Raw genomic sequence first — 27,644 nt, 5'->3', positions numbered from 1 at the left:
CCTATATATACTTGATCAACATAACACCTCTCTCTTCTAGGCATAGGAAACTCTAAATCATATCCTAGAGATGTAGGATGAGGTTGCGTCACTTCGGCAAAAGTATGAGAAACAACAGAATGTGTAGCACCATAATCAATTAATACTCTAGCAAATGACCAAGAATATTTAACGTACCCATGATTAAATCAAGATTGTTCTGAGCATCTTGCAGTGTCATGTTATGGATACGTCATTGATTCTGCTGTCGTCCACCACGACCTCTGCTAGCATGAATACCTCATCCTTGTCTTGGTTGACTAGACTGCCTCGAAGATCCTGCACTGCTAGCAGCAATCTCTACCTGCTGGGGCTATCCCCCCTGGTATCACTGGGATCCACCTGCTGAATGTGGTTGATATGGCATAGAACCTCCCTGATACTAAGGGTAACCACCCTGATAATGAGGGTCATGTGAGTACTGATACTACCCTGTAGCATAAGGAGCAGCGTCGCCCTGATAATGATAAGCACCTCTACGACCAGTCTGAGCATAACCATTAGATCTTGAAGTTTGCTGGGTCAACACAGGTGGTGGTAAGGAAGGTTGTTGAGGCCTCTGCTAATTCTGAGGGAAATATGCAGCCATATGCCCCATCTTTCCATAAGTATAGCATGAACTGCTGCCTTTCCTACACTCTCCAAAATGCCTATTATTACACATACGGCATAAATGAGCACCTGAACCACCAAAGTCCTTCTGCCTCTGAAATCTCGGACCTCCAGAAAATCTACCACCTCTCCTCTGCATATTAGAGCACAAGCCTCCACTAGAAGAGCTAAACCTGACACCACTTCTCTTAAAATTCTAGGCCTTACGAGGTCCCTGAGATGATTGACCTTTACCTTTATCATCTCGCATCTGGTTCACATTCTTTTCTTCTTCATCTTCACTTTCACTGGGCATGTTCTCTGAGTCCTCAATTCGCAGTAAAATCTCATAAAACTCTTGGTAAGTGGCATAGGGAGTTGATGTCGCTATAGAACGTCATTTCTTCTTAGTATGCAACCTAAAGCGATGAAGCATCTCGACCGGATTAGTAGCAACCTCCGGATCATATCGAGACAAATCAGTGAACCTCCTGTAATACTCATTCGCTAACATCTTTCCTTGTTTCAGATGCGTAAACTTTTGTTTCTTGCGATCAATGTACTCAGGGGGAATAAACCTTTTCCGAAACAACTGTTTAAACACTTCCCAATCGGCTACTACCTCTGGTGGCATCTGATAGGACTCCTGTCTCCACTAGGATGCAGGCTTTGGACCTAGAAACTAGGTAGTCGTCTCGATCCACCTATCAGGAGGAAGATTCCTCTAACTCTGCATCACAAGAAAAGTCTTCTCGACATAATTAAGCCACGTGTCCGCTCCCTCATGTCCTTCATTTCCCAAGAAATGATTCAGCTTCAGATTATACACAGTCTTAAGAGGTGTCATTTGAGGAAAACGGAGTGAAGACTGAATGGCATTAGCTATAGCTTCCCCTAATTGAGCAATATCAGGGAAACTAGGCTCAGCTAAGTGATGTGGCTTTCTACGAGGTGACATAGTTCTAACAGAAGACATCATAATGATTAGATCATTCACAAGATATACATGACTGCTAAACCTAGGCTCTGATACTAAACTAACACACCCCGACCAAAGATCAAGGCGTGCTAGCCGTCATGTGAGGGTGATGTAGCCATGTGCACAGTGCGGAAACGATAAGGATAAGAAATATACGAATAAATAAAAAAAAAACTACTAATGTTCACTAATAAGCAGAAAGTGCTAGGAATGAGATACAAGAGTAAATACTCCTAATCAAAGCATAGAAAGTCTAGGTGCAGTCCAATAGGACAAGTACTAGTTATACAATACCAAAAGATGTCCTACTAAATATATAATTTGTCAGAACCACCGAGATCCTCAAATGCCACCAATAGCAAGACTACCTAAAACCTGGAGGGGTGCAAAACAGAAAATGTGAGTGGGCAAAAACAAAGCTTTTCAAAAACATTATCAAATGCTCTAACCTCTTGCCATAAAACATGTATAATTTTCCCAGAAATAAAATGTGATTATAAATATATATAGATATATTCAAGTCATGCTTCACATCTCCATAAACATAAGTATGCCATGCCAAATATAAAACATGATAAGTAACTCAGGTGAAATAAATTCATGGTAAATAATATATTAGCCGGAACCCCTGCAGAAGTCTATACAGCCAAATTCATAGCTCATTAGTCAATTTAGCCGGAGTCACTGCAAGTGACCTATACGGTGCTACACTGTCCACGAGTCGGAACCACTAGAAGGGTCTGTACGACAAAACTGGGTGTAATATAATTATGCTCAATACTCCGCTCTCATGATAGCTGTGCGATAAATCGCTAGTCACATATGAGTCGAAACCACCTATAATGGTCTATACAACAAGACTATGCACCTAAATTGGATCCAATGTGAGCATAGGGTGCGGGAGGTGACATTATAAATAGGCTTGGGCCATATCTCTGGCTAAATCACTAACACCGGGGTGCATGTTTATGAGCTCAAACGCGCCGCCTGGGCCATATCTCTAGAAAAAAATTTCGACCCCTCATGCGCCGGCCAAGGCACAGCTAAACGCCCCGCCCACGCGCGGGCACGTGCCTGGCACACTGATGGTGGCAGTTAATGCCGTCAGGAATATTCCGTTAAAATCTAGGATATTTTGTCTAAAAACTAACGGCGTTACCGTACGCCGTCGACTATAGGAATATGCTTCTTCTTCCCCGACGAGTCACCGGACGCGGGCGACTGTTTGCCGGTTTCTGGAAAAGTTTCTAACACTAATTTCTCTCTCATTTTAACACCAAACTTCAAAAAACTTGAACCATTTTGAAGATCTCACCAAGACGAACAAAACCATACCTGAGTCGAGCTCTGAAACCACCAGAAACCCGCTGGAAAAGGCCTCGATATTCCGGTAAATCTTAAAACCTGTCGTTCTTGATGATTTGATGTCCAATTTCTTCCAACGAACCACTCTGAGCTTTGTGAGAACCTCCTAAAGCTTCATGTGAGCTTGAAATCCCCTAAAACACACGATTTTACGGTTGCATAAAAAGTGACAAAAAATTCGAGTTAGGGTTTTCACGAGATTTCGAAGAAATTTTTACCTAAAAATGGTACCATTCAACTCGTATGAACCTCAGGAACACAATGGTGTCGTTTGAACCCTCGATTTGTGCGTGTATGGTTGGTTTTGAAGTTCGTCCTTACGTTTTGTGCGGATTTTCTGAAAAATTTGAGAGGGAGGAGAGAGAGAAGGCACGGGAGAGAGGGAGAGTTTGTGTGTGTGTGTGTGTGGTCCACATGGGTCACCCACCAAACCAAAGAAAACACTTTGAGTCCTAAGTGTTCCAAAACTTAGGAAAATTTTAGAATTTGTCCAAATAAATTTAAACTAAAACAACACCACCACATAACTCAAATATATCTCAACATCCAAAGGTAATTTAGTAACTTCCACGCCATCGATAATTTATTTCGGGACGGGCTAAGACATTGGCCCTCCAAGATATTAATATTTTAATGAACAATACATGGCCATATTTGCCTCCGTCTCCAACCAAGGGCCAAAGGGCCAGAGGGCTCGTTTTAGCCATGTCACAAAAAACCGTCTCCAACCGAGGGCCAAAGGGCCATAGGGCCAAACATAATTTATTATTTAAAAACTACAACTTAAATGTTGTTTAAGTTTCATGTTGTTAAATGTTTTTTTATGTTGTATAATTTTTATGTTGGTTAATGTTATTTAATGTTGTTTTATATTGTTTAATGTTGTTTCATGTTACTTAATTTAACTTAATGTTGTATAATGGCTTAGGAAGTTAAAGGGAAAAAATAGAATTAAAAAAAATATGAAACATATTTTGTGAAATAGAAGTTATAGGAAAAAAATAGAATTTAAAATAAAATGAAACAAATTTTGTGAAATAGAAGTTATAGGAAAAAATGGAATTTAAAAAAAATATATGAAACAAATTTTGTAAAATAAAAATTATAGGAAAAAAATAGAATTTAAAAAACGTATATGAAAAATAGAAGTTATAGGAAAAATTTTGTAAATAAAAAGTAATAATAAAACTGTAAAAAAAAAATTCAAAGCATTCCTGTCGGTTTATTTCCATTTTTTTTGGCCAGCCCTTCAGTGCTTTCCGATTCCGTGGGGCCCTATCAGATTCCACAACTCTCTGGTCTAGCCCTCGGTTGGACATTAGGGTGTTCAAGTTTTGCAAATAGGAAATTAGGGTGTTCAATTTTAAAACAGTTGAGGTGAGACTTACATAATGAAATAGTGGATTGGAAAGTTGTAATGAGATGTTAGTTTTCTTTTTAATGAAATAATTTGAAAGCATTTATGTATCTATTTTTCCGTATTATGTTTGGATAGGATCTGTGACATGCTACACACATACTTTAGGTAAGTTTGATATTGGCCATATTTTTTAGCTTTGTCAATGTATCTGTTTGTTTGTTTTTTTTTTTTTTTTTGGATTGGTGGTTTTCAATTTAGGGATGAATTTTGTGTTTAAATTTTTCTGTTGTAATTTTGGGGGATATGTGTTTAAAGTTTGCCTTTCTAATTTTGTGGGTTTTCTGTGTGCTTTTGGATATTGTGTGTGGGTATTTGTTTTGATTTAGTTTTCAATTTCAGGAAACGGTGGTGTGGGAATTTTGGATACAAATAGTTGTTCTTCCTTTTCTCATTTCAAAACATCATTGCTGCAGAAAGGAAGAATCTTTGATTAATCAGAAAAATCACGAGGTTCAATTATGATTCTGCTAAATTTATTTTGTAGTTATTCAATATCAGCTTTTTAAAAATACAGACCATTTCAATTTCAAATTCTATTTTGTATCCAGGTTCAACCAAAAAGTTTCTAAGATGCCAACAATGATTTCCTGGTAATTTAATTACATGTGCTTTATCATATGTTGGAAAATTACTTCATATCTTGCATATGATATATACATATACATGCATATATATATATATATATGTACAGTGGCGGAGCCAGAATTCTGAATGAGGAGGGGCCTTTCACAAGTGTGTGTGTGTGTGTGTGTGTGTGTGTGTGTAAAAAGTTGAATTCATAACATGTTGACATATGCAATTTGTGTAATCCTCACAAAACTGAAAAAAAATCTCTTGAATTCAATACTAGAAGAAAAAAAATGTAAAAACCCAGACAACCAAGTAAGAGGTAGGTTGTGGAAGGCTAAAGAAAATACAAAGAAGTAGAAAAAAGAAGGAAAAGGGGGAGATGTCTGCAAATAAAGAAGGTGGGTTGCTTTAGAAAATTATAGGGTGTATATTACTGTTAGGTGAGAGAATTGAACCAGAAGTGGGGTTGCTTTTTCCATTTAAAATTGCACATCTCTTTTAAAACTCCCCTGCCAAACTTATCGTTTCATTAGACAGCAAAAAAGATTTAAAATCAAAACAGCTTAACGACGTCGTTTGCTTTATTTTCTTCCATGAGGTTCACACCTCAGATGAAGTCAGGATGGGCCGGGGACTACCCTAGTCCCTTGGTGGCTCCGCCCCTGTATATGTATACGTATATGTGTGTATATATATATACACACACACACACTTATATATGTATTTTCTTTTCAACTTTGGTTGCCTATTTTTCTTTTTTGTTTGAATTGTCGGAGGATGGAACTGGATATAAAAATGTTACTGGAAGTATCTTACATCAGCGTTAAAAGAATGAAACATCATAGTTGCAAATAGAACATCAACTTGAGGATGGAAAACATTAAAATAAATATTTCATCCATTAATTGACTGTAAATTTGCATTTTCAATGTATTATTAGGCTTGATGTCAATGAAAATGAAACTCAGGTGGTAGCTATTTAGAAAACACCGGGTAGTTTGAACACGTTTGGAATCATAAGAACACTCGATTTCAGCCAGCTTCAAATCAAAGCATCAAATAAATTCTTCTTGCAGGTGATGATTAATGTTCCTAACTTCTTTAGTTGTATAAAAAGACTTGGTAGATAAGAATTTATTTTTACTTATGTGTTTCACTATTTCTTTGGTATATAGATAAATCTTTGTGAACAGTCTTCAGCTTCTGTCATTATGATGCTCAGACCTATGGTAAGTTCTTATCAATTTACTTTTAACAGTCAAGTCATTTGCAATCAAATATTCTTTTTCAACTTATAGCCTATTTTTCACACATTCGGTCTTCAATAGATGGGCTAAGGAATTTCCGCATGTGACATTATATCAAATTATCATTGATGATGGTTATGGTTTGTTCCATAATAATTGTGTAAAGATGACTATGTTGTACATTACATAGTTCAGGATTTAGACTAAGCATTTGATCAATCAGAGTAAATATATATTAGTTTTTCATACATCTTAACTGTCAAGATATTTGGGAAGAAAAAAAAAACTGTCAAGATACAAAGTTAAGGGTCATTTAATAAAATTCACAAATTATAATGTCAATTTCAGGTTAGCATATGACCACACGATGCATAGAAGAATTGAGAATTAATGGACAATTTTATGTATCAGTGTTTAAATTTTCAAGAGAAAGATAAGCTCCATTTTCTTGTAAATGTTAATTTCGTAACGTGAGTTTGTGTTTATTTGCTCAGTTTTGGCAATGAGATTGCATAAATTTGTGATGTAGAGTGTGAAATCCCGTCCCCGGATTTCACTATTTAAAATTACGTATTTTCATATTATTAATTTCAACGCGTTTATATTTACGACGTATGATTTTTTTGGAAAGCATCTCGATCACATATTGTGGAAAAGGGAAGCCACGTGAGTGGCTGTAAAAAAAAAAAAATGAAAAGGGAGGGAGATCAGGAAAAAAAAAGGGGGAGAGAAGATGAACAAAGGAAGACGAGAGAATAGCAGAGAAAGGAGAGAAAGGGGGAGAGTGCAACGAATCGAGAGAGAAGAGAATGAGAGGATGGCCCAATCAGAGAGGGAGAAAGAAGGGAAATGAGAGAAGAGAGAAGGAGGGGAAAACCCGGATTTCCCTTTGACCCACAACCCGGACCCGACTTCTCCATGATTTCCGATGCCTTTTAAGGTGAATTTTCCGGCGAATTGCAGCTACCCACTACCTGGAACCAACTTAGCATCATCTCCTCTTCCATATTCATTCAAAAATTAACACAAATTGATCTCGAATTTGTGAGATAGCACCGGCGGGTTCACGGATGCACGATGGTGGAATCACCATTTGTGAAATGATTTCTATCGATCCTCACCATCAAAGTACCTCCCTTGAGCTCAGGAACAATGCCCAATCATTGGTTGGAGCGTCAGAGTTGATTTGAGGATGAATCAAGGAACACCCAATTCTAGGGTTCTGGTGGATCAAGGCTGATTTCAGGTATGAAAATTAGACTTAGGCTCAGTATGAAAATTGATCCCCTCACTGAGAACTACTTGCCTGTAAAATTTGGTAATTTTTTGAAATAGTTAAATTTTTCCAACGAGACGGGGCAGTTGACCGCCACGTGGGGCGGTGCGTGGGCTGAGACCCCCACCTACCCTTCCTAGACTAATTTGGATACTCTGATTCCATATGTGAAGTTTGATTGACGAAATCTCATCGTATGACTATAGTTTGGATAGAGACCTCCCCTTGAACCTTAAGTGAATCGACGATCCAACCGTTGGATCATCACCAAACTTTAATACATTATAGTACGTAATACTTGAGGACACTAGGAACTTACAGATCGGGAATCCGACGTATGGATCTTCCCGAATTGGATTTGTAAGTTTGTAAAATAAAACGTTGACCGCCACCAGAAATTGTGATTAGGGAAGATCTGACCGTTGGATCGTGGTGAGATTTTAGTACGATGTTCTATGAGTATAATGAGAACCTTCGGAAGTTACGGAACTAAAATCCGATATGCAGATCTTTCAGATTGAATTATGTAGAGTTGTGGATCCTACTGTTGACCGAGAGTTGACTTTTGGTCAACATGTCTCGAAATGTTCTAGATATTAGAATTGGTACTATGGGAGACTAAGTGAAGTCTAGTGGACCCACATGGTTAGAGAGTGACTTGAGTATATGGGATAGGGTTATTAACTTAAATTCTTATATTAGTATCCGTTATGAATATGAAATGGTTTTATAAGTGTGATTTCTATTGAAATGTGATTTTTATATATTTAGCCATAGACCTATGTTTATTATACATGATTTGGCTTGTGTACTGATGATGGTTGTGATATATGTGGGTTTAATTATCTTTTTAGCAATGTGAATGATGTGTATGACTATTGTTATGGCAATGTGAGCCTAGAATCTTATTAGAAGTATGTTGTAGAACTTATAGGCTTGTGTGACATATTTGTTGGTAGGCATGAGAAGTTGATGGTGTAGGTAACTATGTTGTAACTCATAGGGGTTGAGGTATGGGTAGATGGTGTGCTAAACTGATTGCACCAGGTAGCAGTGGTATTTAGATGGTCTTGCTTGGTATATCCGTGATGGGGGACCATACGTATTTTAGGGGTGATCATGCTTGGTATATCCGTGATGGGTGATCATTGCATGCACGATTGGACTATGCTTATGGTCCTCCTTGGTATATCCACGATGGGAGACCATACGCATTCTAGGAGTGATCATGCTTGGTATATCTGCGATGGGTGATCACTACCTAGAGCTACAGAATACAGTCTTGCTTGGTATATCCACAATGGGGGACTGTTAGGGGTGATCATGCTTGGTATATCCGCGATGGGTGATCATTGCCTATGTTATTAGATTATGCATATGGTTCTGCTTGGTATATCCGTAATGGGGGACCATATGTATTCAAGGGTGATCATGCTTGGTATATCCGCGATGGGTGATCACTGCTTGCACGATGAGATTATGCCTATGGTTCTGCTTGGTATATCCATGATGGGGGACCATACGCATTTTAGAGATTATGATGATTAGTTGTACTTGGCACATTTCGATAGGCGATCATAATTTAGTTTAGATTCTGTTGAGTGGTCCGGAATCCCTACTCTTGCTCATTTCCATAAGTTAGACTAGAACCCTAGACTTGAGTGAATGAGAATTGCCCACAATAGACCTTGTGAATATAAATTAGAATTATCAGGTTATTACTTAGAATCCAAGCAGGGAATTATGTAGAATTCCTTATTTAAATTCGTGCAATGATATGTGATTTGGTTGACTGATTAACGTAATTAAATGTTAATATTGTGTCACCTTAATTCATGGAATGGGTTACTTGAGGTGATTGTGGAATAATGTTGAATATGATTGCTATTAATACAATTAGATCAGTGATGTTGTGCTTTGTTGATTCTTTGATATATTACATGCAATGAATTGTGATTTTATGTTGAAACATAATGGTTTATATGATGGATGAAATAGAAACCTTGATTGTCATGTGGGTTCATTATGTGGCTTGAATCGAATACTTCATGCTTGTCAAGTCCATATGTTTGATGGAGGAATGTTAAGTCTTTTGGCTTGAACGGACTGTGATATATGTCGAGTTGTAGCAAAGGACAAACTAGGAATGACTTGATCCTTGTTAAGGGTATGTAGGTAGTTTAACGAGGAGGTTAGATGCAACCATAAAATATACGGAAATTACTACATAATTTGGACCTTGAGTGGTGCTTTATTCATATCCCGGAGGCGGGGTATGTTAGATATACGAGTATTTGGTGACGTCACGTGTCAATCCGGGATGTATGTCGGGATCGGAGCATGACATAGAGTCCCTTTTTTGATCAATTTTTGCATGTTTCTTTTTTTTTTTTTTAATTTTCACTGTTTGTTTTGTTAATTGCAGGTTTATAGTGTTTGATTGATTTATGTGAGGGTGAGTTGTTAAGTTTTTCTCTGTTTATTCATATTGTTTTATGAATGATTGTATGTTCTGTATTTGATTTCACTAACTCTTTGGGTGCATTTTTAACAGTGGTTGTTCATCTATTTTTTTCCTATTAGCAATGCTTACCACCTATTTGAGAAAAAAGTATTAATTTGGCCTTTTTTTTTTCTAGATTATTTATATATTTTGAATCTTTTTTGGTTTGTTATGTGCGTAAGAATGTGAAATAAACCATCTAAGGTAATCAATTTAAATATAACGTATAGAACCTTTTGAATTCATGTCGTCTTTGTTTTTTCCTTTTTTCTTTCTATTTATTGATATTGAGATTGGTTACTTATTTGTTTTCCATATTAGAGATTTTAATCTTCCGCACTTCAAATTTGAAGCACCCTGTATTACAGAGTATACGATTCCTTGCTGCCTATGAGGTTTGTTATTTGTTTATTTTTTGTTCCTCTTCTTTAGTTAAGGCTTCTTTTTTGTTTGACTTAACTTTGATTTTTGAAAAGGTCTTTGTTGCTGCAAATTAAGGATTTTTCAAGAGGAAAGAGGCGCCTACCACAATTGCTTTACCAGGTCCTCTCATCATAAAATTAGTTATCATTATTGTCCTTAAACCTTAGTCTCTCTCCCCTCTCTTTAAAATCCATTTGAAAAAAGGTATAATGGTTATTGTTTATGTCTGGAGGTTGTACTCGGAGATGTCTGTGAAGGCCAATAAATGGATTTGAAAATGAACCAAGCCCGTGAAGGAATCAAAGGACATAAAGCTTCAGAAAATCAAAGGTATAAATTCGCTTCCCTGAAAAAAAATTTGTTTAATTAATTACAACCGGGATTTGAGAAATTCTTAGTCATGGATGGGTACTCGGCTCGTTGCTATTTTGATTCAAAAGGTAGCCGACTTTTTCTCCGGGATTTAAACTACATGTCTGTTTCATGAATAGTGTCTGTGTCGAGTCTTTGTGCATGTTGTATTTTTTTTTTTTTATCAAATGGTCTGTGTACTGTTTATGTGTATTTGTAAAATAGTGAAAATAAACAATTATATTCTAAAAACTAGAGACAGACATAACTATTTCTTTTTTCCCATTTTTGTAAATGACTGTAAGGCATCTTTAGGCATACCAAATGATAACACTAATTGTCTATAAGTTCGTCTAGAGTATGATTGTGACAGCCCGTCCCATAATAAAAATTTTCGACGGTGTGAAATGTCTATTTTGCCCTTGGACGTTAGTTGGTGTTGTGGGTGATATGTTTTGGTTGTGGTCCAATTCCAAATTAAGTCCTAATTGTTTGGATCCAATTAGAACAAAATTTTTCCTAGTTGTGGTAGGTTGTTTTGTTGTCAACTAGGACCACACACACACCACTCTCGTTGACCCTCTCTCTCTCTCCTCTCTCTCGATTTTCTTTCATTTTCCGTACATTCGTACGGACAACACCCAAACCAGACCTTATCTTCACGGATCGACGTCAAAGAGGGTGTTTTTGTGTTCCTCGTGAGTCCAGGTGGTCATCCATGCCCTTGGTTTGACGTGAAGACCTTGTTTTCCCGAGAACCAGAAATCTCAGTTTTGATGCACTGTTCATGTGATCGTGAATGTGAAGTTTTTAGGGGATTTTAAACTGCTAGTGAGCCTTATAACGTTTCCCCGAAGCTCGGAGAAGAAAAACGAAGTGCGGGAAGTTGAGTTTGGCCGGATTATCGAGGTTTCTCTGGCGAGATTTCGTGGACTTTAGGGCTTGAAAGTTGTAAGGTTTTGTTCCTCTCATCCTAAGCTTCAATTTGGTTCAAATTTCATGAATTTTGGTTGAGAATCGAAGGAGATATGAAGATTTTAAATTTTTCCAGAAACCAGCTAATGCAGCGGCAAACCTAAGGAGGAGAATATTCCGTCAAAGTTGACAGAATATTTTGACGCCGTCAGGTAACTTTAACGGCATATTCTAGTTTTTAACGGAATATTCCCTAGCAGCGTTGACTATTCCGTCCCCTGTGCTAGCACGTGCCTGCTCGTGGGCCGCACGTTTGGCCGTGCCTTGGCCAGCGCGTGAGGGCGCGTGGGGTCATGAAATTTTTTTCTAAAAATATGGGGATGTTTCTGAGGTTGAATAGATCATGGTGGTATATTCAAATACCTCATTTGAGCAATGTATGAGAAGTTATTTTCTAGTTTTGTGTATGTGCTTTAAATAAGGTTTATTCAGTTATTTCGCATATAGGTGAGACCTATCCTGAGGACGAGCGCCATCAATCGAGGCTCGGGGGCTACGGCCCTTCGACATATTAGTGAGTGGGCTTTTGGTTTTTCGTATATACCTATATACTTGATATTTTTCCCAGAAAATGTGTTTAAATGAAATTACATTTTGGAAATGCCATGCAAGTATCTGCCTATTTTAATTATGCATTATTAGTTGCATACATTCATGATTGGTGTTATGGACGCACATGTAAGTGCGAGGTAAGTTCATAAATTAAAGATATGAGATTGCTTCAGTTATGTGAGATATGATGTGATGTATTGAGAGCTCATAAACCTGCACCCTAGTGTTAGTGCTCCCGCCCAGAGTTAGGGCACAATCCTTCACGTGATGTTCACATCCCGCACCATATGCTCACCTTGGATCCAAGTTTGGTGCACAGGCTTGTCGTACAGACCACTTTAGGTGGTTCAGACTCGTAGCTGACCCGTGATCATTCGCACAGTCTTCACATGATCGTAGCCCTAGAGCATATTTATTTTACACGTAGTCCTGTCGTACATACCACTTTAGGTGGTTCCGACTCGTGTGCAGGATTTGATTTGATTTGATATGATTGAGATTAGTTATGAGCTATATACTCAGCCGTGCAGGTCAAGTTAGGTAGATCCAGCTGTTATGATATCTGGCATTGATATATTTAACTGGATTACTTATGGCATTTCATTGAGATACTTTAGCATGGTATATTTTTACGGATTTTCATCCTGAGCATGAATTTTGAGATAGCATATATTATATTTTTCTGGGAAAATTATATCGGTTTTACGACGAGGGGTTAGAACTTTTGAGAAATGAAATGATTTTTAAAAAGCTTTATTTTTGCCCACTCATACTTTCTGTTTTGCGCCCCTCCAGGTTTTAGGTAGAAGTGCTTTGGTGGATCACAAGGATTTCGACAGGGGTTCTAACAAAACATCATAAATGTAGGATCACCCTTGGGTGTTGTACAATTAGTACTTGTCCTGCTTGACTACATCTAGGATATTTTTGCTCTGGTTGTGTATTTCACATTTAATCACGCACTAGCATTTTATCTTAGTTAGTATTGCTAGTAGTTTGGTTTTTATTCATTCGCATTCTCTTATATCTTTATTGCTTCTGCACTGTGCACATGGTTACGTCACTTCCACGTGACGGCCATCATGCCTCGATCTAGGTCGGGGTGTGTCAATGATGAAGAAAGGCATTCGTGTGTTAGGGATTGGGCACATGTATTGAGAGTTTTAAAACTTATGCAACAATATAATCTTGGGTTTGAATTTATGCATTTTAAAAAATGTTATACATTCTATATTCTTTTGAATGTCTTGCAACGAAACTCACAAATGAGTTATAGAACAATGAAGGAAATAACAGAAGAAAGATTACTGCTTGAAGCCTATCATGCTACACCCTTGATATATAATGCAAATGAGGTATGCTAAATATACTATTTTTTTTCAGATACATTTTCTTACGCAACCTTTGCTATGTGAAGGTGCAAGAATATCCTGTGTGCTCATTATGAGCTTCCAATGAAAAAAATGCAGGTGCTGATGGCTATTGAGAACGTAACTAGAGTCAAAGCATCTACGAATATTGAAGAGGTCCTTCGTCTTCCCCAATACTCGCCTTTTGAGAGCATGGATTTTTTTTTATTGGAGTTAAATTAATGCGTATTATGTTATCAATTTGGTGTTGTAATTTTATTTGCTATATATACACACATCCCAACATCTAACTCTGGTTTTTGTTTACAGAAAGAGGGGGTCAAAGTGGATAGTTGAGATAACCTCACAATAAGTATGTATTTCTTCTTCTATAAAGTCAATTCTATAGCTTTTTTTTTTTTTTTTTTTCCTGATTCATATTTGCATTCTACGTGTTATCTTTGTGACTGACTTATCAAGTCACTACGCTACAAGCGGATGTGCTATTTTTTATTTTTGTCAAAGCAAACAAACTAATGGTCTAAGAGATTGCCTAAATGGATCCTAAAATAGTAGAAAATGCAGAAAAGTTTGAAATAAATTGAGATACAATAGTGTGAGTTCATTATATGTACTATTCATAAAACAAAGGGAGTTCTTCTTAATGATTCAAAGACGAACCATTTCATTAAATTATGATATTCTGAACAAAGAATATGTGTTTTCGGGTAATAAAACAAGAAGCTAAAGCACATTTAAAGGAATTTTTGACCTATTGTGGATTGTGAGATGCCAATTTTGTTTCCCAATACCTATCTTTCATGGTAATTTTAATATTTTGTCTTTTGAAACTCTAATGAGCATTTTATAAGCCAGTTAAGGCTCTCATGATTTAGAAGCCTAACCAATGTATTTATTTTGGACATAGAAAACGAGGTGGCTTAATACTCCTATATTTTTGGCGTCAATGAAACAAATAATTAATGGTTAACGTCAATGCTTTTTATCTGCTAATTTTGAAATTATGCTTCCAGTTAACTGAATTGGTAAAGAAAAGGTCTGTTAGAGCAAGGGATGTAAGCAAGGTCCTATGTCAAGGTCTGAGTAAACACTGCAGCAGGGCAAGGTACATTTTGTCTGCTATTGATCGTTCTATAAAAAAATATGAGTAGCAAAATTAGATGACTTCTACTCCTCCCAGGCCTCGACTTATATGATGCTAATAGTTTTTTGAGAAAGTTGAGATTTTTAGCTATATTTTCTATAGATTCGCAATTGAAAGACTGGAAATGTTAGAAATGATGTTTTTTTTTTTTTTAATTTCTCTTAATTTTTTTTTCTGGATGCTGTTTGGATTCATATTTCTATTTTTTATGAAAAATGTCCATAAATCGTAAAGATGATCCTGAAGAGTGACAAGCAATGGTTTTCAAAATTTTATTCTAATTAATGTTTTTTCAATGACAAGTTATTTTCTTTTAGCAGACTTTTTGTGTTGAATGGGAAGCATTCGTTTTTTGTCTTTGTTTTTCGATTTATTAGTTGATCGGTTCATGCTCTTTATGACAGCTGTTTTGCAAGATGCAAATAATTTTTTTTGTTTCTAAGTTTTTACTGTAAATCGTTTTTTTTATTTTTTATTTTATTTAGTTCATATTCATATACCATGCTTGACTACTTCCTCAATTTCATCATCACCCCTCCTTCCCAGCTTCATCTAAAACGCCCTTTGACAAGTTCTTTGCTGCAATTGACCATTAAAAAATAAAAAATAAAAAATCTTTGCTGCAGACTGAGTAACTTTTGCATCTTTGTGCCCATCAAATATACCAAAAATCAGCGACAGAGTTTTCGATTTTGTGCATTTTTAGGTTCAAAAACAATTGTTTTTTTTATTGGTTCGAGGATAAATGGTTTTGAAAACTTGGATTCATAAAGGATTTAAGGGGGCGTTTGTTGTACCGGACTGTCTCGGACTGGACTAACTTCAGGGACTAAACTGGACTGGCTTAGACTAGACTAAGCTGGACTAGCTTAGTGAAATGTTTGGTGCTGTGTCAGACTAAATACCAGAATAATAAAAAAAAAATTTCTTTTTCTTTTTCTTTTTTTCTCTAGAAATCTCTCTGCCTCTCCCTTGTTCTTTAGTCAAACTATATCTCCTCCTTTTCTCCATCTCTTCCATTTCCATTTCCCGTCCAGCTCCTTCTCCCCCCACCTTTTCACCCTCTTCACTCCCTCTCACAATTTATAATCAACTGTGCATATCTTCAAAATCAAACCACAAAGCAAAAAATAGAGTGTAAATTAAGGAGTTGGGGCAGGGTGCATGTGCAATTGGCTCGAAGGTGAAAGATAGGTAAAGTCTGTGATCAACAATTTTTATGTTTTCTGGGTTTGATCTACATCACTCCCATCGTTGATTCAAGCTCATCTCACAGATTTTTTTTTTTGGGTTTTCTGGGTTTGGTCTTCTGGGTTTTATGGGTTTTCTGGGTTCGATTTTCTAGGTTTTTAGGTTGTGGGAAGCCAGGAAGGAGGAGATGGGGTGGGAAAAGCAGAGCGGTGGTAGCAAAAGATCTATCTTGGCCATCGTTCGGCTCAACCTAGATGGCGAAAGACCCCAAATCACCAATTGAAATGCCAAAAAGGGTGATAGGTTTGCGGGACGATGGAGATCGGTGACAGCCGTTTCTGGTTTGGTCACTGGAGAAGAAGTGATGATGGTGCTCATGTTGGTTCGCCGAACGCGGCTTGCAGACGAAGGAGACGGGACTAGCGAAGTGCGTAGTCCCGTTTAGTCGGGGCGAGTCTCATTAATGTTTGTTCCAACGTGTAACAAACATGGGACAAGACTGCTACTTAGTCCAGTCCAGTCTAGTAAGTGCTAGTGAGTGCAAACAAACGGGCCCAAGGTTTAAGGCCTTTTTTGCTTAGATAACACAATACTATTCAACTTATTCCATTGTTATCATCTATAATTCAATTCACACACATATTTTGATCTCTCATTTTTACTAAAATTGTCATTTATTTACATTAACAACTTCCATTTCCTAATTTTTAACAGTGAAATAAAAACACTACATATGAGAAAAAAAAGAATGAAATTTTGAAGTGTCGATGAGTGAAGAAGAAAGTTCTACTGCTGATTAGTGTTGAACTACCTGTTGTCCAAACTATTCTAAGTATCGTTCTAAACCTCACCCTTCGACAACTATTTTCTTACCTATTGTAAATAGAGTTATAACTTATAAATAGATTTTCACATGTATGTAAATAGTATTGTCTATCGTTATATATTTAAAACTCTTAACATGTTTTATACGGTTTTAAAACTCGCAGCATCGCGCAGGCATATTTGCTAGTATACACTATTTTTTTACAATGATAAATAGACATCTTTTTTTTTCCCTAATTAATAATGGGGTGGGCACTTGGAACGGAAAACCCAAAACCAAACCAATCCAAACCGCACCGAATGGTTCGATTTTGCGGTTTTGAAACCGAACCGTAATATGGAAAAACCAAAATTGAACGACACTACAAAAATTAAATAAATATATAATTAAATACCAATATTAGGTAATTTCTATTGTAGGCTCTCTTTGTTTTTTTTTTTTTCAATTTGTTTTGTTGCTTTTGTAGGCTTTTTAAAGTTTATAACAACTACTGTAAATTATTTTGTTTATGTTATTTTGTGTAGAGTTGGCCAATTTGAATTCAAGTACTGTCTCTCTTACTCTAAATCCACAACCACAACAAGAAGCTCCAAGGCAATCTCAAGCTTATAGTTTACAAGATTCAATAGCTTCTCATCTATCGGTGTCACTTTCACATGGTCCAAAGTCTTCCAAGTATCGCACTTTCAAGTCCGTTCACAAGCTCAAAGGCCTCCTCAACCTTGGAAAAGTAAGTGGCACAAGGAAAGGAAAAGAGAGAGGGTTAAACAATACAAAGTAGTGACTTTAAAGTTGAAGCACCAAAACCTTTTCGTTGAATGTATGCACAATTTATTTATTCAGGTTGTACTAATGCTAAGCATTTCGATGTTGAAGTTTGTTTGAACTACTAAAGTAAGGTCACAAGGTCTGTTTTTTTTTTATGGTCAAAATCATAAGGCATTTTGATGTTGAATTTTATCGTGGTGATCATGAATTATTTTTCAATTAGGTTGTATTAATGGCATAAGGTATTTAGGGTGTGTTTGTCTGACATCCTAGCTCTCACTGGACTAGATTGGACTAACAGTAGCAAATGATTAGCTTTAATGATGCTAGCTCGGACTCACTCTACTCTGGGCCTCGCTACCTGTCGTTAGCTAATCCTAACCAAAAGCATGATATTAGCTAGGACTAGATGTCGCTGCCTTCTTGTCTCCCCAAATCTGTCTCAAGCCGCCTTCATCAGTGACCAAAGCCCCCATGACCTAAAATCTTAGAATCTGGTAACCACCCATAATCTGATTACCATTTAGGGAGTTGGATGGGAAAAGAGGCAGAGGGAAGAGAGAAAGGGATTTGAACGGAAAAACAAAGGGAAGAGAGAAGGAGCCAAACAAGAAAACTCACCATGACCGCCATTGAATTGGCGATGCTAAGCTTGAGAGGGAGGAGTTGGGGCTTTTTGGGGGAATCGGGAATTTGGGAGGCAAGTCTCCATTTTTTGTGATTTTAATTCAAATCGTGTGTTCAATAGAGGGAGAAAAAGAGCAAAGCAAATTGGATACCCAAAGGGAGGAAAAGATTAGAGGTTAGATGAAGAGGGGAGAGAGACTGGCGGAAAAAAAAAAATTAGAGGTTAGATGGAGAGAAAGATGATTGTTGTGATGTTCTACAAAATAGGAAAAAGATAAATTAATAATAGAAATTAATAAATATATATTAAATTAATAATAAAATATTATAGATACAGATTAAATAATATAATATTATAATCTTGCTTATTTGTCTGCACCAAACACTTCACTAAATCAGTTTAATCTAGTCTAAACCAGTTCAGTTTAGTCCTTAAAGTTAGTTATGTATAGTTCGGTGCAAAAAACTCACCCTTAGTTTACAAATAGTGTGAAAGTTTTGAAACCGAAACCTAAATCGTATAAAACCGAACCGCAATCAAATGGTTTGGTTCCATTTGTGTTAGGGGGGTGAGCTCAGCGGACGAACAACAATATGATTTAAATTTATATTTGACGCGAATCGAACCTAAAATATACCTCTTGCTTACGAGATGAGATAAATACTATTAAAGCATAATACACTTTTTTTTTTTTTTTTTATTTCGTAAAAAATAGGCGCTGTTATTTGGTTGGCACCTGCAACTGAAGGTGAAACCCTAATTGCCTACAATTGGATCTTCCAATAAAACCCTAACTTTGATTGAACAGTTCTCCTATATTACCGTACACTATATGTCAAGCTAGGGCATTGGCTAACTGGGAAATCTCCGTTTCAGCATTCAGGTTCGCCAATTTCAGAGCAGAATTGGTTGCTCTCTCTCTATCTTCCTAATTTCTTGTAATTTCTCACAATTTTCATAGAATTTGGGTATAACTTAAATAATTTGAATCTTTTTGGGGAACCTAGCTGACGCTGGTCATAGGTGCAATGGCTGTTCATACCTGAAATCCAAAAGTAGTTCTTTTCAAAAATAAAAATTAAAAAATCAAACTTTTTGTGTAATTTTGAATATTTGTGACGATTATATTCTGCAAGTATTGGGTTTTATTAATTTTCCTCCAATAAAGAAAAAGAAGATTGCTTTTCTGTTGAACAAACGACATTTTGATTCATGTTTGGTTAGTTTTTGTTGCAGAAGGAAAGCTCAACATTATTAGTAGGAGAATTTTGTTTGGTTTAGCTTAGAAGCGGATATAGTTTTAGGGATGGAAGAATCTCCAACACCTGCGAAACGAAAAGAACGTGAAGCGTCAGAGATCACAGAGACTCCCACCGACGAATCTTCCCTGAAGCGACGGCATTTGACTCGAACATGTGTGCATGAGGTTGCAGTTCCCAGTGACTATGCTTCGACCAAGGATGAGTCGGTTTATGGAACCCTTTCGAATCCTGTTTATAATGGCGAGGCGGCCAAGAAATACCAATTTACCCTTGACCCATTTCAGCAGATTTCTGTGGCATGCTTAGAACGGAAAGAGTCAGTTTTGGTCTCCGCCCATACTTCAGCAGGTAAGACTGCAGTCGCGGAGTATGCAATTGCCATGGCTTTTAGGGACAAGCAGAGGGTTATATATACTTCGCCATTGAAGGCTTTGAGCAATCAGAAATATAGAGAGCTCAGCCAGGAGTTTGAAGATGTTGGATTGATGACTGGAGATGTTACACTCTCACCTAATGCTAGTTGTTTGGTTATGACAACTGAGATCCTTAGGGGAATGCTTTACAGAGGTTCCGAGGTTTTAAAGGAAGTTGCCTGGGTTATCTTCGATGAAATTCACTACATGAAGGATCGTGAAAGAGGGGTTGTTTGGGAAGAGAGTATTATATTTATGCCTCCCGCTGTTAAAATGGTTTTTCTTTCAGCCACAATGTCGAATGCGACTGAGTTTGCAGAGTGGATTTGTAATTTGCACAAACAGCCTTGTCATGTGGTGTACACAGATTTTCGACCAACTCCTCTGCAGCATTACGTTTTTCCAGTGGGTGGGAACGGGTTGTATCTTGTGGTCGATGAGAATGAACAATTCAGGGAGGAAAATTTTGTGAAGCTACATGATACTTTCTCAAAGCAGAAATTGAGTGATGGTCACAGGAATAACAAGGCAAGTGGGAGACTTGCAAAAGGTGGGACTGCATCTGGGGGTTCTGACATATTCAAAATTGTGAAGGTGTGCTCTTCATTTTTAACTTTCGTTCTTTCTTCTTGAAGGTTTGCTCTTCCTTTTTTTTTTGAGAAGAAACAAACATTTTATAAAAGAAAAGAGAAATACACTGAAGTGGATAAGAAATCCTTCAAAAGGTGGTTTTTCTTATATTTTAAAAACACCATGAAATACATATTACATCTTTTTACCTATTATTAGTACCATGATTGCATGGTGTTTTTTCACTTATGAAAAGTTTAGACCATGTTTGGCAAAGATGATTCATGAAAACACTAGCGGTAGCATTGAGAATCTGGATGGCAGTTTTCTTGTCGAATAATTATTCTTGTCCAGAAAGTGATTTCATCACTGTTTAGGGTACTGAGAGCAGGACATCTAAAGGTTATACTTATGTAAACAAAGAGAAAGAAAGTAAAATGAAAAGTAGAGTATAAAATGATCTCAGATCCTAATGTTTTCTTTAGTTGCCTGTTTGGCAATTTGCCTAGAGGCTGTTCATCACATGGATTGTTAGAAACAAGGCTGCTTCCCACATTCAAGGCTCTTAGAGCAAATACTTATATATTTATCCACCAACATTGGTGCTTTATTTAATCGCCATCACACGTATGCTTATCTTTCTTTGTTCATTCATTTATTTATTTAGTTACACTTTTCTGCCCTGAATTACAGATGATTATGGAACGGAAATTTCAGCCAGTTATAATTTTCAGCTTCAGTAGAAGAGAGTGTGAACAACATGCTATGTCCATGTCTAAGCTTGATTTTAACAGCCAAGATGAAAAAGATGCTGTTGAACAGGTTTTTCGTAATGCAATACTCTGCTTAAATGAGGAAGACAGGGAGTTGCCTGCTATTGAGTTAATGCTGCCACTCCTTCAACGAGGAATTGCGGTTCATCATTCTGGCCTTCTACCTGTTATCAAGGAACTGGTAGAACTTCTTTTCCAAGAAGGCCTTGTAAAAGCCCTTTTTGCTACTGAGACAGTAAGAACATTTCTTAAACACCTTTTCCCTCCTGTTTCGTCTCCTTTTTCATATATTTAGTTTACAGCTGTACCTTATTTATCTAGCTTAGATGATAAGATGGAATAACTTGTCAATATCTGTACTTTGTGAACAGTTTGCAATGGGCTTAAACATGCCAGCAAAAACTGTAGTTTTCACAGCTGTTAAGAAGTGGGATGGTGATAGTCATCGATATATCGGATCTGGTGAGTATATTCAGGTAAGTGAAGATTTCGTTGCTTTTCTTTAAGAGAAATAATAAGTGAAAAAGACAAATGTTTGTATATTTGTGTGTGGATTATTTCTTTTTCTGATTATTAACTATTATCTTAATTGCTCTAGATGAGTGGAAGGGCTGGGCGTCGTGGCAAAGATGAGCGGGGTATTTGTATCATAATGATTGATGAACAGGTGATGCAACTAGTAGTCATCTCTCTTTAGTGTACAAGTGCCACTCACTAATTTCTGTATAGATTCAAAATCAATAAATTTATCATTATTCATTACACATCAACCATTGGAAGTCCTTCCACATATTGAGGTCTTCCATTTAGTCTCCTTGAGTTTTAACTGTTTCTTTGCTTTGTTATGTTTTATTGTCTTATATTTTCAGAGCTAAATTCATATTTATAAAGGGTAAAACAGAATGATCCCTTTTATGTTATTTATGTTTGATTATATCGCTTGAATTCTATCACAGCCCAGGGTGATGTTGAACAAGCAAGAAAGCCATTTACTATCTTAAGTCTTGAAATTAATTCGAAATTTGTTACGTTTTACAGATGGAAATGAACACACTAAAGGATATGGTTTTGGGTAAACCAGCTCCTCTAGTTAGCACTTTCAGACTCAGCTATTACTCAATTTTGAATTTGTTGAGCCGTGCGGAAGGCCAATTCACAGCTGAACACGTGATAAAGAATTCATTCCACCAATTTCAGTATGAAAAGGTTTCTACTGAATCATATATTTTACTTGTTCTGCACCGGAATCTGGTGCATAATGACTAACCACTCCGGATCTTTCTCTCTTATTTAGGCTTTGCCTGGTATAGGGGAAAAGGTTTCCAAGCTTGAGCAGGAAGCGGCTTTGCTTGATGCATCAGGAGAGGTAGTCTTTCCCCATTGATCTTAAATATGTTTTTTCTATTTATTGTTGCTTAGAGTTTAATGTTTTATGTGCAGGCTGAAGTTGCTGAGTATCATAAGATAAAACTTGATATAGCTCAACTTGAGAAGAAAATGATGTCAGAGATAACGAGGCCTGAAAGAGTTCTGTATTTTCTTCTTCCTGGTCGCCTGGTATGTGCTGCGAATGGTCACGCTGTTTGGAATTTTTTGTAAACTTATCCTTGTTGATTTCTAATAGCATTTAAATTGGATAATGTAGTCTCTTAGTTGAAATTTGGTTTTAATTTGTATAGGTGGATCTTTAAGAGCTTTGGAACTGAAAATGCGGTCTAAAGTTTTTTCTTCTAATTTCTGTTTGATACTTGTTTCTGGGTGTAGTGCTATTCTGCTAGATACAGTGAGAAAAGGGTAGTGCTATCCAAACACCCCTTTTTACCTTCCACACACCCCCTGTTAATTTCTATCCTTTGATCCTCTTCACTTGGTTCGATCCGAAGGCTGGAAATTGAGAAAGATGTATGGAACGTAAAATTGGGTGTGTGTATAGCACCACCCTAAGAAAATATTTACTGTTTTACTTGTTGCACTGATGTCTTACAACTCTTACCTAATCATTTATTGATATTAATATTTCATTTTATGCCTTGTCCTTAAGCTTCTATGCTCACTTCGATTATATTGTATATAAACTCGCTTAATACCAATGATTGCGTCATCTTGATTGCTTGTTAAACTTAGAAATGCAGATGTTGATTTTCCACTACAAGGGTTGTAGGTCATGTATTTGCCTATTCTCAGGACGTGTTTTTCTTGTTGCAGGTCAAGATTAGGGAAGGTGGTACAGATTGGGGCTGGGGAGTTGTAGTTAATGTGGTAAAAAAGCCTTCATCCGGGTTAGGCACACTGTCCTCACGCGGTGGTGGGTATATAGTGGATACTTTGCTCCACTGTTCTCCTGGTTCAAGTGAGAACAGTTCACAGCCAAAGCCTTGCCCTCCTCGCCCTGGAGAAAAGGGTGAAATGCATGTAGTAAGTTCATGCACTTGAAGCAACTGAATTTTGAAGTTCGATGTGGTTCATTAAGTTTTTCAAGTAGTTAAATTGGTCTTCTGGGGTTCCTGATATTTCTTTCCATCTTTTTAGGTCCCTGTACAATTGCCCCTGATTTCTGCTCTAAGCAAACTCAGAATATCTATTCCCTCTGATTTGCGGCCGTTAGAGGCGAGGCAAAGTATTCTTCTAGCAGTTCAGGAGCTGGGAACTCGATTCCCACAAGGTCTTCCAAAGCTGAATCCTGTAAAGGTAATAATGATCAACTGTCTTTGGTACATTGGGGCAAAGAAAATTTTCAACCATATTATTGCGACAATTTTCTGTTGTCAAACTGTAATGTTTTGGTTGTAACTCTTTAAAATATCACTGGTAAATAAATGGTAAGGATTTAATCTGCAAGTCTGCAACTTAGCAATCTGTTCTATTTAAGGCCCTATTTCCTTGCATTAAAAAAAAAAGATTATATCCCTTTCACTAAACCATTTATTCGTATCGATATCTGCAACAATACCATCTTTCCTATTTTTCCTATGTTTTTCTCAAAGTTCATTGTGATTTTAGGATATGGGCATTGAAGATCCTGAAATTGTTGAGTTAGTCAATCAAATAGAGGATCTTGAACAGAAATTATATGCACATCCACTGCATAAGGTTTGTCATTTGTTTAAAATACTTTGTTCTATAAAACAAATTATTAAGGAACTCTACTGTCTGGAGAAAAATTTCTTTTCTTGATGGAATTTACCTCACTAACACCCTTTGTGCTTACTATTTGGTTCGCTGCAGTCTCAAGATGTGAATCAGATTAAATGCTTTCAAAGGAAAGCAGAGGTGGATCATGAAATTCAACAACTTAAGTCCAAAATGCGTGAGTCCCAGGTACGCCTCGTCTGGATACTTCTGTCATAAACAGTTTTGACGTTTGCAAGACGTAGAACCATGATTCATATGGGATGATGAGTCAATGTTATGCTGCATGTATTACAACCTTCTGATGTTGCATGTAAAGAAATTTGCAAAAGAATATGCATATTTAACTATAATTGATTCTGCAGCTTCAAAAATTTCGTGATGAACTTAAGAACCGTTCACGGGTTTTGAAGAAGCTTGGTCACATTGATGCCGAGGGTGTTGTCCAGTTGAAGGGGCGGGCAGCCTGCTTGATAGACACAGGAGATGAGCTCCTTGTTACTGAACTGATGTTTAATGGTAGTTATCTTGCACTTTTCTTTTCACGTTATTACTTAAGACCTGTTATAGGACAGACTATTGGGATGAATTTGGCCAATGCAAGAACAGTAGAAAGATAGTATCCAATTCGATTGGAGCACAGAATATCATAATATAATAATGGTACAAATTGAATCACCTTTCGTTTTGATATTCTATACAAAATTCCCTAAGTCTTAAGTATAGTTATCAATTTGGTTGCATATTCCAATTTTAGTAAAAATTTTTTTTATCCTTAATCCTTTGTTCATACGTATTATTTCATATATGGAGTTAGGTAATAAGATATTGGCTACAATTGAAAAGGTTTTATCAATAAAATTTCGATTGATAAGATAAGGAACTCCTGAAAGCTAATAAAGCTGATTTTGGCCTTAGCCAAGCCCACTGAGCCAGGGAAACTGGTCATATTATCTATTTAGAACACCTTTGCTCTTCAGCCATCGCATCAATATTGTTCAGCTTTCTGTAAGTATAAATGCTATATGTGATCAGGTACATTCAACGATTTGGATCATCATCAAATTGCGGCAATCGCAAGTTGTTTTATTCCAGTAGATAAATCAAATGAGCAGATACAATTGAGGACGGAGCTTGCTAGACCATTACAACAACTCCAAGAGAGTGCTAGAAGAATAGCAGAGGTCTTATAATGTTCAGCTTCACACTGTTCATACGTACAAATTTATATTTTTTCTATTCTTTAACTGTTGCTACATGACTGCAGATACAACATGAATGCAAATTAGATGTAAACATTGAAGAATACGTGGAATCAACAGTGCGACCGTTCTTGATGGATGTGATTTATTGTTGGTCAAAGGTTAGTTTGTTATATTTTTGTGTAATTTGTTGCATATGGGTGATAGAAACTATAATTTGCCAAAGGTGGAAATGTTTTACAAGATAGAACATGACAGATTTTTTTCTTCATCTTTGCTCATGCAATGGTTTTAAAATTTCCTGCTATTATCTCATTTCTACCAATTTGTTTTTTAATCTACAAGTTATTTATTTGTCTGTTGCTCATACTGCTCTCATTTGAAAAAATTTGGATAATGTTTAAGACACTTTACCATTGGTGTCCAACTTTTCTGGTTCTTTGTTTTGTTTTTGTTTTGTAAATCACTGTACTGGTTTGCCTACTGTAGTATGTTGGTTTACTGGACGTTGTAATGTCTGGAGGGTTCAACTTTGTTAATGTTTTTTTGTTAAGAGGTTTCATCTTGTAGCCCTTGGATTTTTCCGAGCCAATAAAAATATAAAAAAACTTTTGGATTGTTTTAGTAAGGACTTTTTGGACTAATCTTTCCCTATTTCTTTTTTCTAATAAATATTCCATCAGGGTGCAAGTTTCGCGGAGGTTACACAAATGACAGATATATTTGAGGGTAGTATCATCAGAGCTGCTAGAAGACTAGATGAATTTTTGAACCAGGTATTGTTCGGGAAGTTGAACATTATATCTCGTAAGTTGGTTTTGCAATCATTCAAGGGCCTCTTTTACTATGTTCAGAACCTTCGGAAGGTTATTTGCCCAATATAACGCTTGTGATACTTGAGGAAAATTAACATTTAGGATTGGTAGTACTATAATAGATTCAGTCATAGTCATTTGATAAGCATAGAGGTAAGAAGAAAGTACGCAAATCTATGTTTACAGCTGTGTCCGTGTCCTTGCTATAATGACCATAATGCTAGGCTAGCGTTTTGGGCTTAACCTGGCCTGGTCAACATGTCCCAACATGTTATTAGCTTTTATTTTTAGTTATTGTGATTTGAGTTATGATGAAATATAACTTCTCATGGCACAACTGGTATTCAACTTTGAAAAGTGCTTTCCGAACACTGAAAAAGGGAGTGTAGGCATCCATGTTTGTATAACATGCTGAAAATCTCCTACGGTAGGTGTAGTCTTTTGTTCTGAACACAGATTAGATATGCACGGAAATTTCTGAACCACTAATTTTCAGTTCTGAGAAATGTGCCCTAAACATGCATTGCATGAGCACTTGAGGCAGCAGTTAAATTATCAAGTGATTCTAACTGACTGGCCTTTATTTTCAGTTGCGTACTGCTGCTCAGGCTGTGGGAGAAGTTGCTTTGGAAGAGAAATTCACTGGAGCAAGCGAAAGCCTCCGGCGAGGTATCATGTTTGCAAATTCCCTGTATCTGTAGATTTCTTCCTGCAGGCCATCTCAGGCATGGTGGAGACAAAGGTTTCCGTCACAGTAGTGATGACTGGTTGCCATGTGAGTTATCTTTAGTTGCCTAGGCTGACATGATAAGTTATGTTTCTATTTGTTCCCTATAATTTTTGTTACTGTATCAAGTTTCTTCCGTTGGCCCATAATTTAGACATGTATTCTAAGATTGCTCTTCTTTAAGCTCGCAAAGTCACTCACTTCCTTCATTGTAGAACAAGATCCTAACCACTAAAAGCACAAAATGTAAAAAAAAAAGATTATTTTTCATCCTCGTTCTGTAGATCTTTAACTTGCTTGATTCTCTGATAAGAGAAATTTTGGAAGTGGAGAAAGGAAAAGGAAACTGGTCAGTTTAAAGCCAGCAAGACATTTTTTTTACTTTGCAAGCGCAACCTAGAAGAACAAACTGATATAATGAAATGCAATGTGTTCACAAATTTGGCTTTGACCATGATCCACAACAACAACAACAACAACAACAAAGCCTTTTCCTACTAAGTGGGGTCGGCTATATGAATCCTAGAACGCCATT

The 27,644-nt window shown here is 36.8% G+C and overlaps 1 protein-coding gene across 3 annotated transcripts; it reads left to right on the top strand.

Moving 5' to 3' along the window:
• The first annotated feature begins 4,708 nt into the window (after positions 1-4,708).
• Positions 4,709-27,379, top strand: LOC126606528 (DExH-box ATP-dependent RNA helicase DExH10-like). Of its 3 annotated transcripts, XM_050273911.1 has the most exons (27): positions 4,709-4,844; positions 4,943-4,984; positions 5,933-6,040; positions 6,140-6,193; positions 10,312-10,385; positions 10,467-10,533; positions 10,646-10,743; positions 13,568-13,646; positions 13,761-13,817; positions 13,971-14,013; positions 14,675-14,766; positions 19,455-20,487; positions 21,157-21,471; positions 21,608-21,712; positions 21,835-21,903; positions 22,275-22,442; positions 22,531-22,602; positions 22,677-22,793; positions 23,442-23,651; positions 23,766-23,924; positions 24,237-24,326; positions 24,462-24,554; positions 24,731-24,884; positions 25,401-25,549; positions 25,633-25,728; positions 26,251-26,343; positions 26,973-27,379. In XM_050273911.1, exons 12-27 carry the CDS (start codon positions 19,525-19,527, stop codon positions 27,081-27,083), a joined length of 2,964 nt encoding a protein of 987 aa, XP_050129868.1. In that variant the 5' UTR covers positions 4,709-4,844; positions 4,943-4,984; positions 5,933-6,040; positions 6,140-6,193; positions 10,312-10,385; positions 10,467-10,533; positions 10,646-10,743; positions 13,568-13,646; positions 13,761-13,817; positions 13,971-14,013; positions 14,675-14,766; positions 19,455-19,524; the 3' UTR covers positions 27,084-27,379. The 3 variants fall into 3 exon arrangements, with proteins under 3 accessions (XP_050129868.1, XP_050129869.1, XP_050129870.1); XM_050273912.1 differs by lacking the exons at positions 4,709-4,844; positions 4,943-4,984; positions 5,933-6,040; ... (6 more) ...; positions 13,971-14,013; positions 14,675-14,766 and adding an exon at positions 18,936-19,101; XM_050273913.1 differs by lacking the exons at positions 4,709-4,844; positions 4,943-4,984; positions 5,933-6,040; ... (6 more) ...; positions 13,971-14,013; positions 14,675-14,766 and adding an exon at positions 18,937-19,101 and having other exon boundaries at positions 19,443-20,487.
• The last annotated feature ends 265 nt before the right edge of the window (positions 27,380-27,644 follow it).

This window comes from Malus sylvestris, chromosome 16 (genome assembly GCF_916048215.2).
Source record: "Malus sylvestris chromosome 16, drMalSylv7.2, whole genome shotgun sequence".
Lineage (NCBI taxonomy): Eukaryota > Viridiplantae > Streptophyta > Magnoliopsida > Rosales > Rosaceae > Malus > Malus sylvestris.
This window is presented reverse-complemented; position numbering and strand designations above follow the sequence as displayed.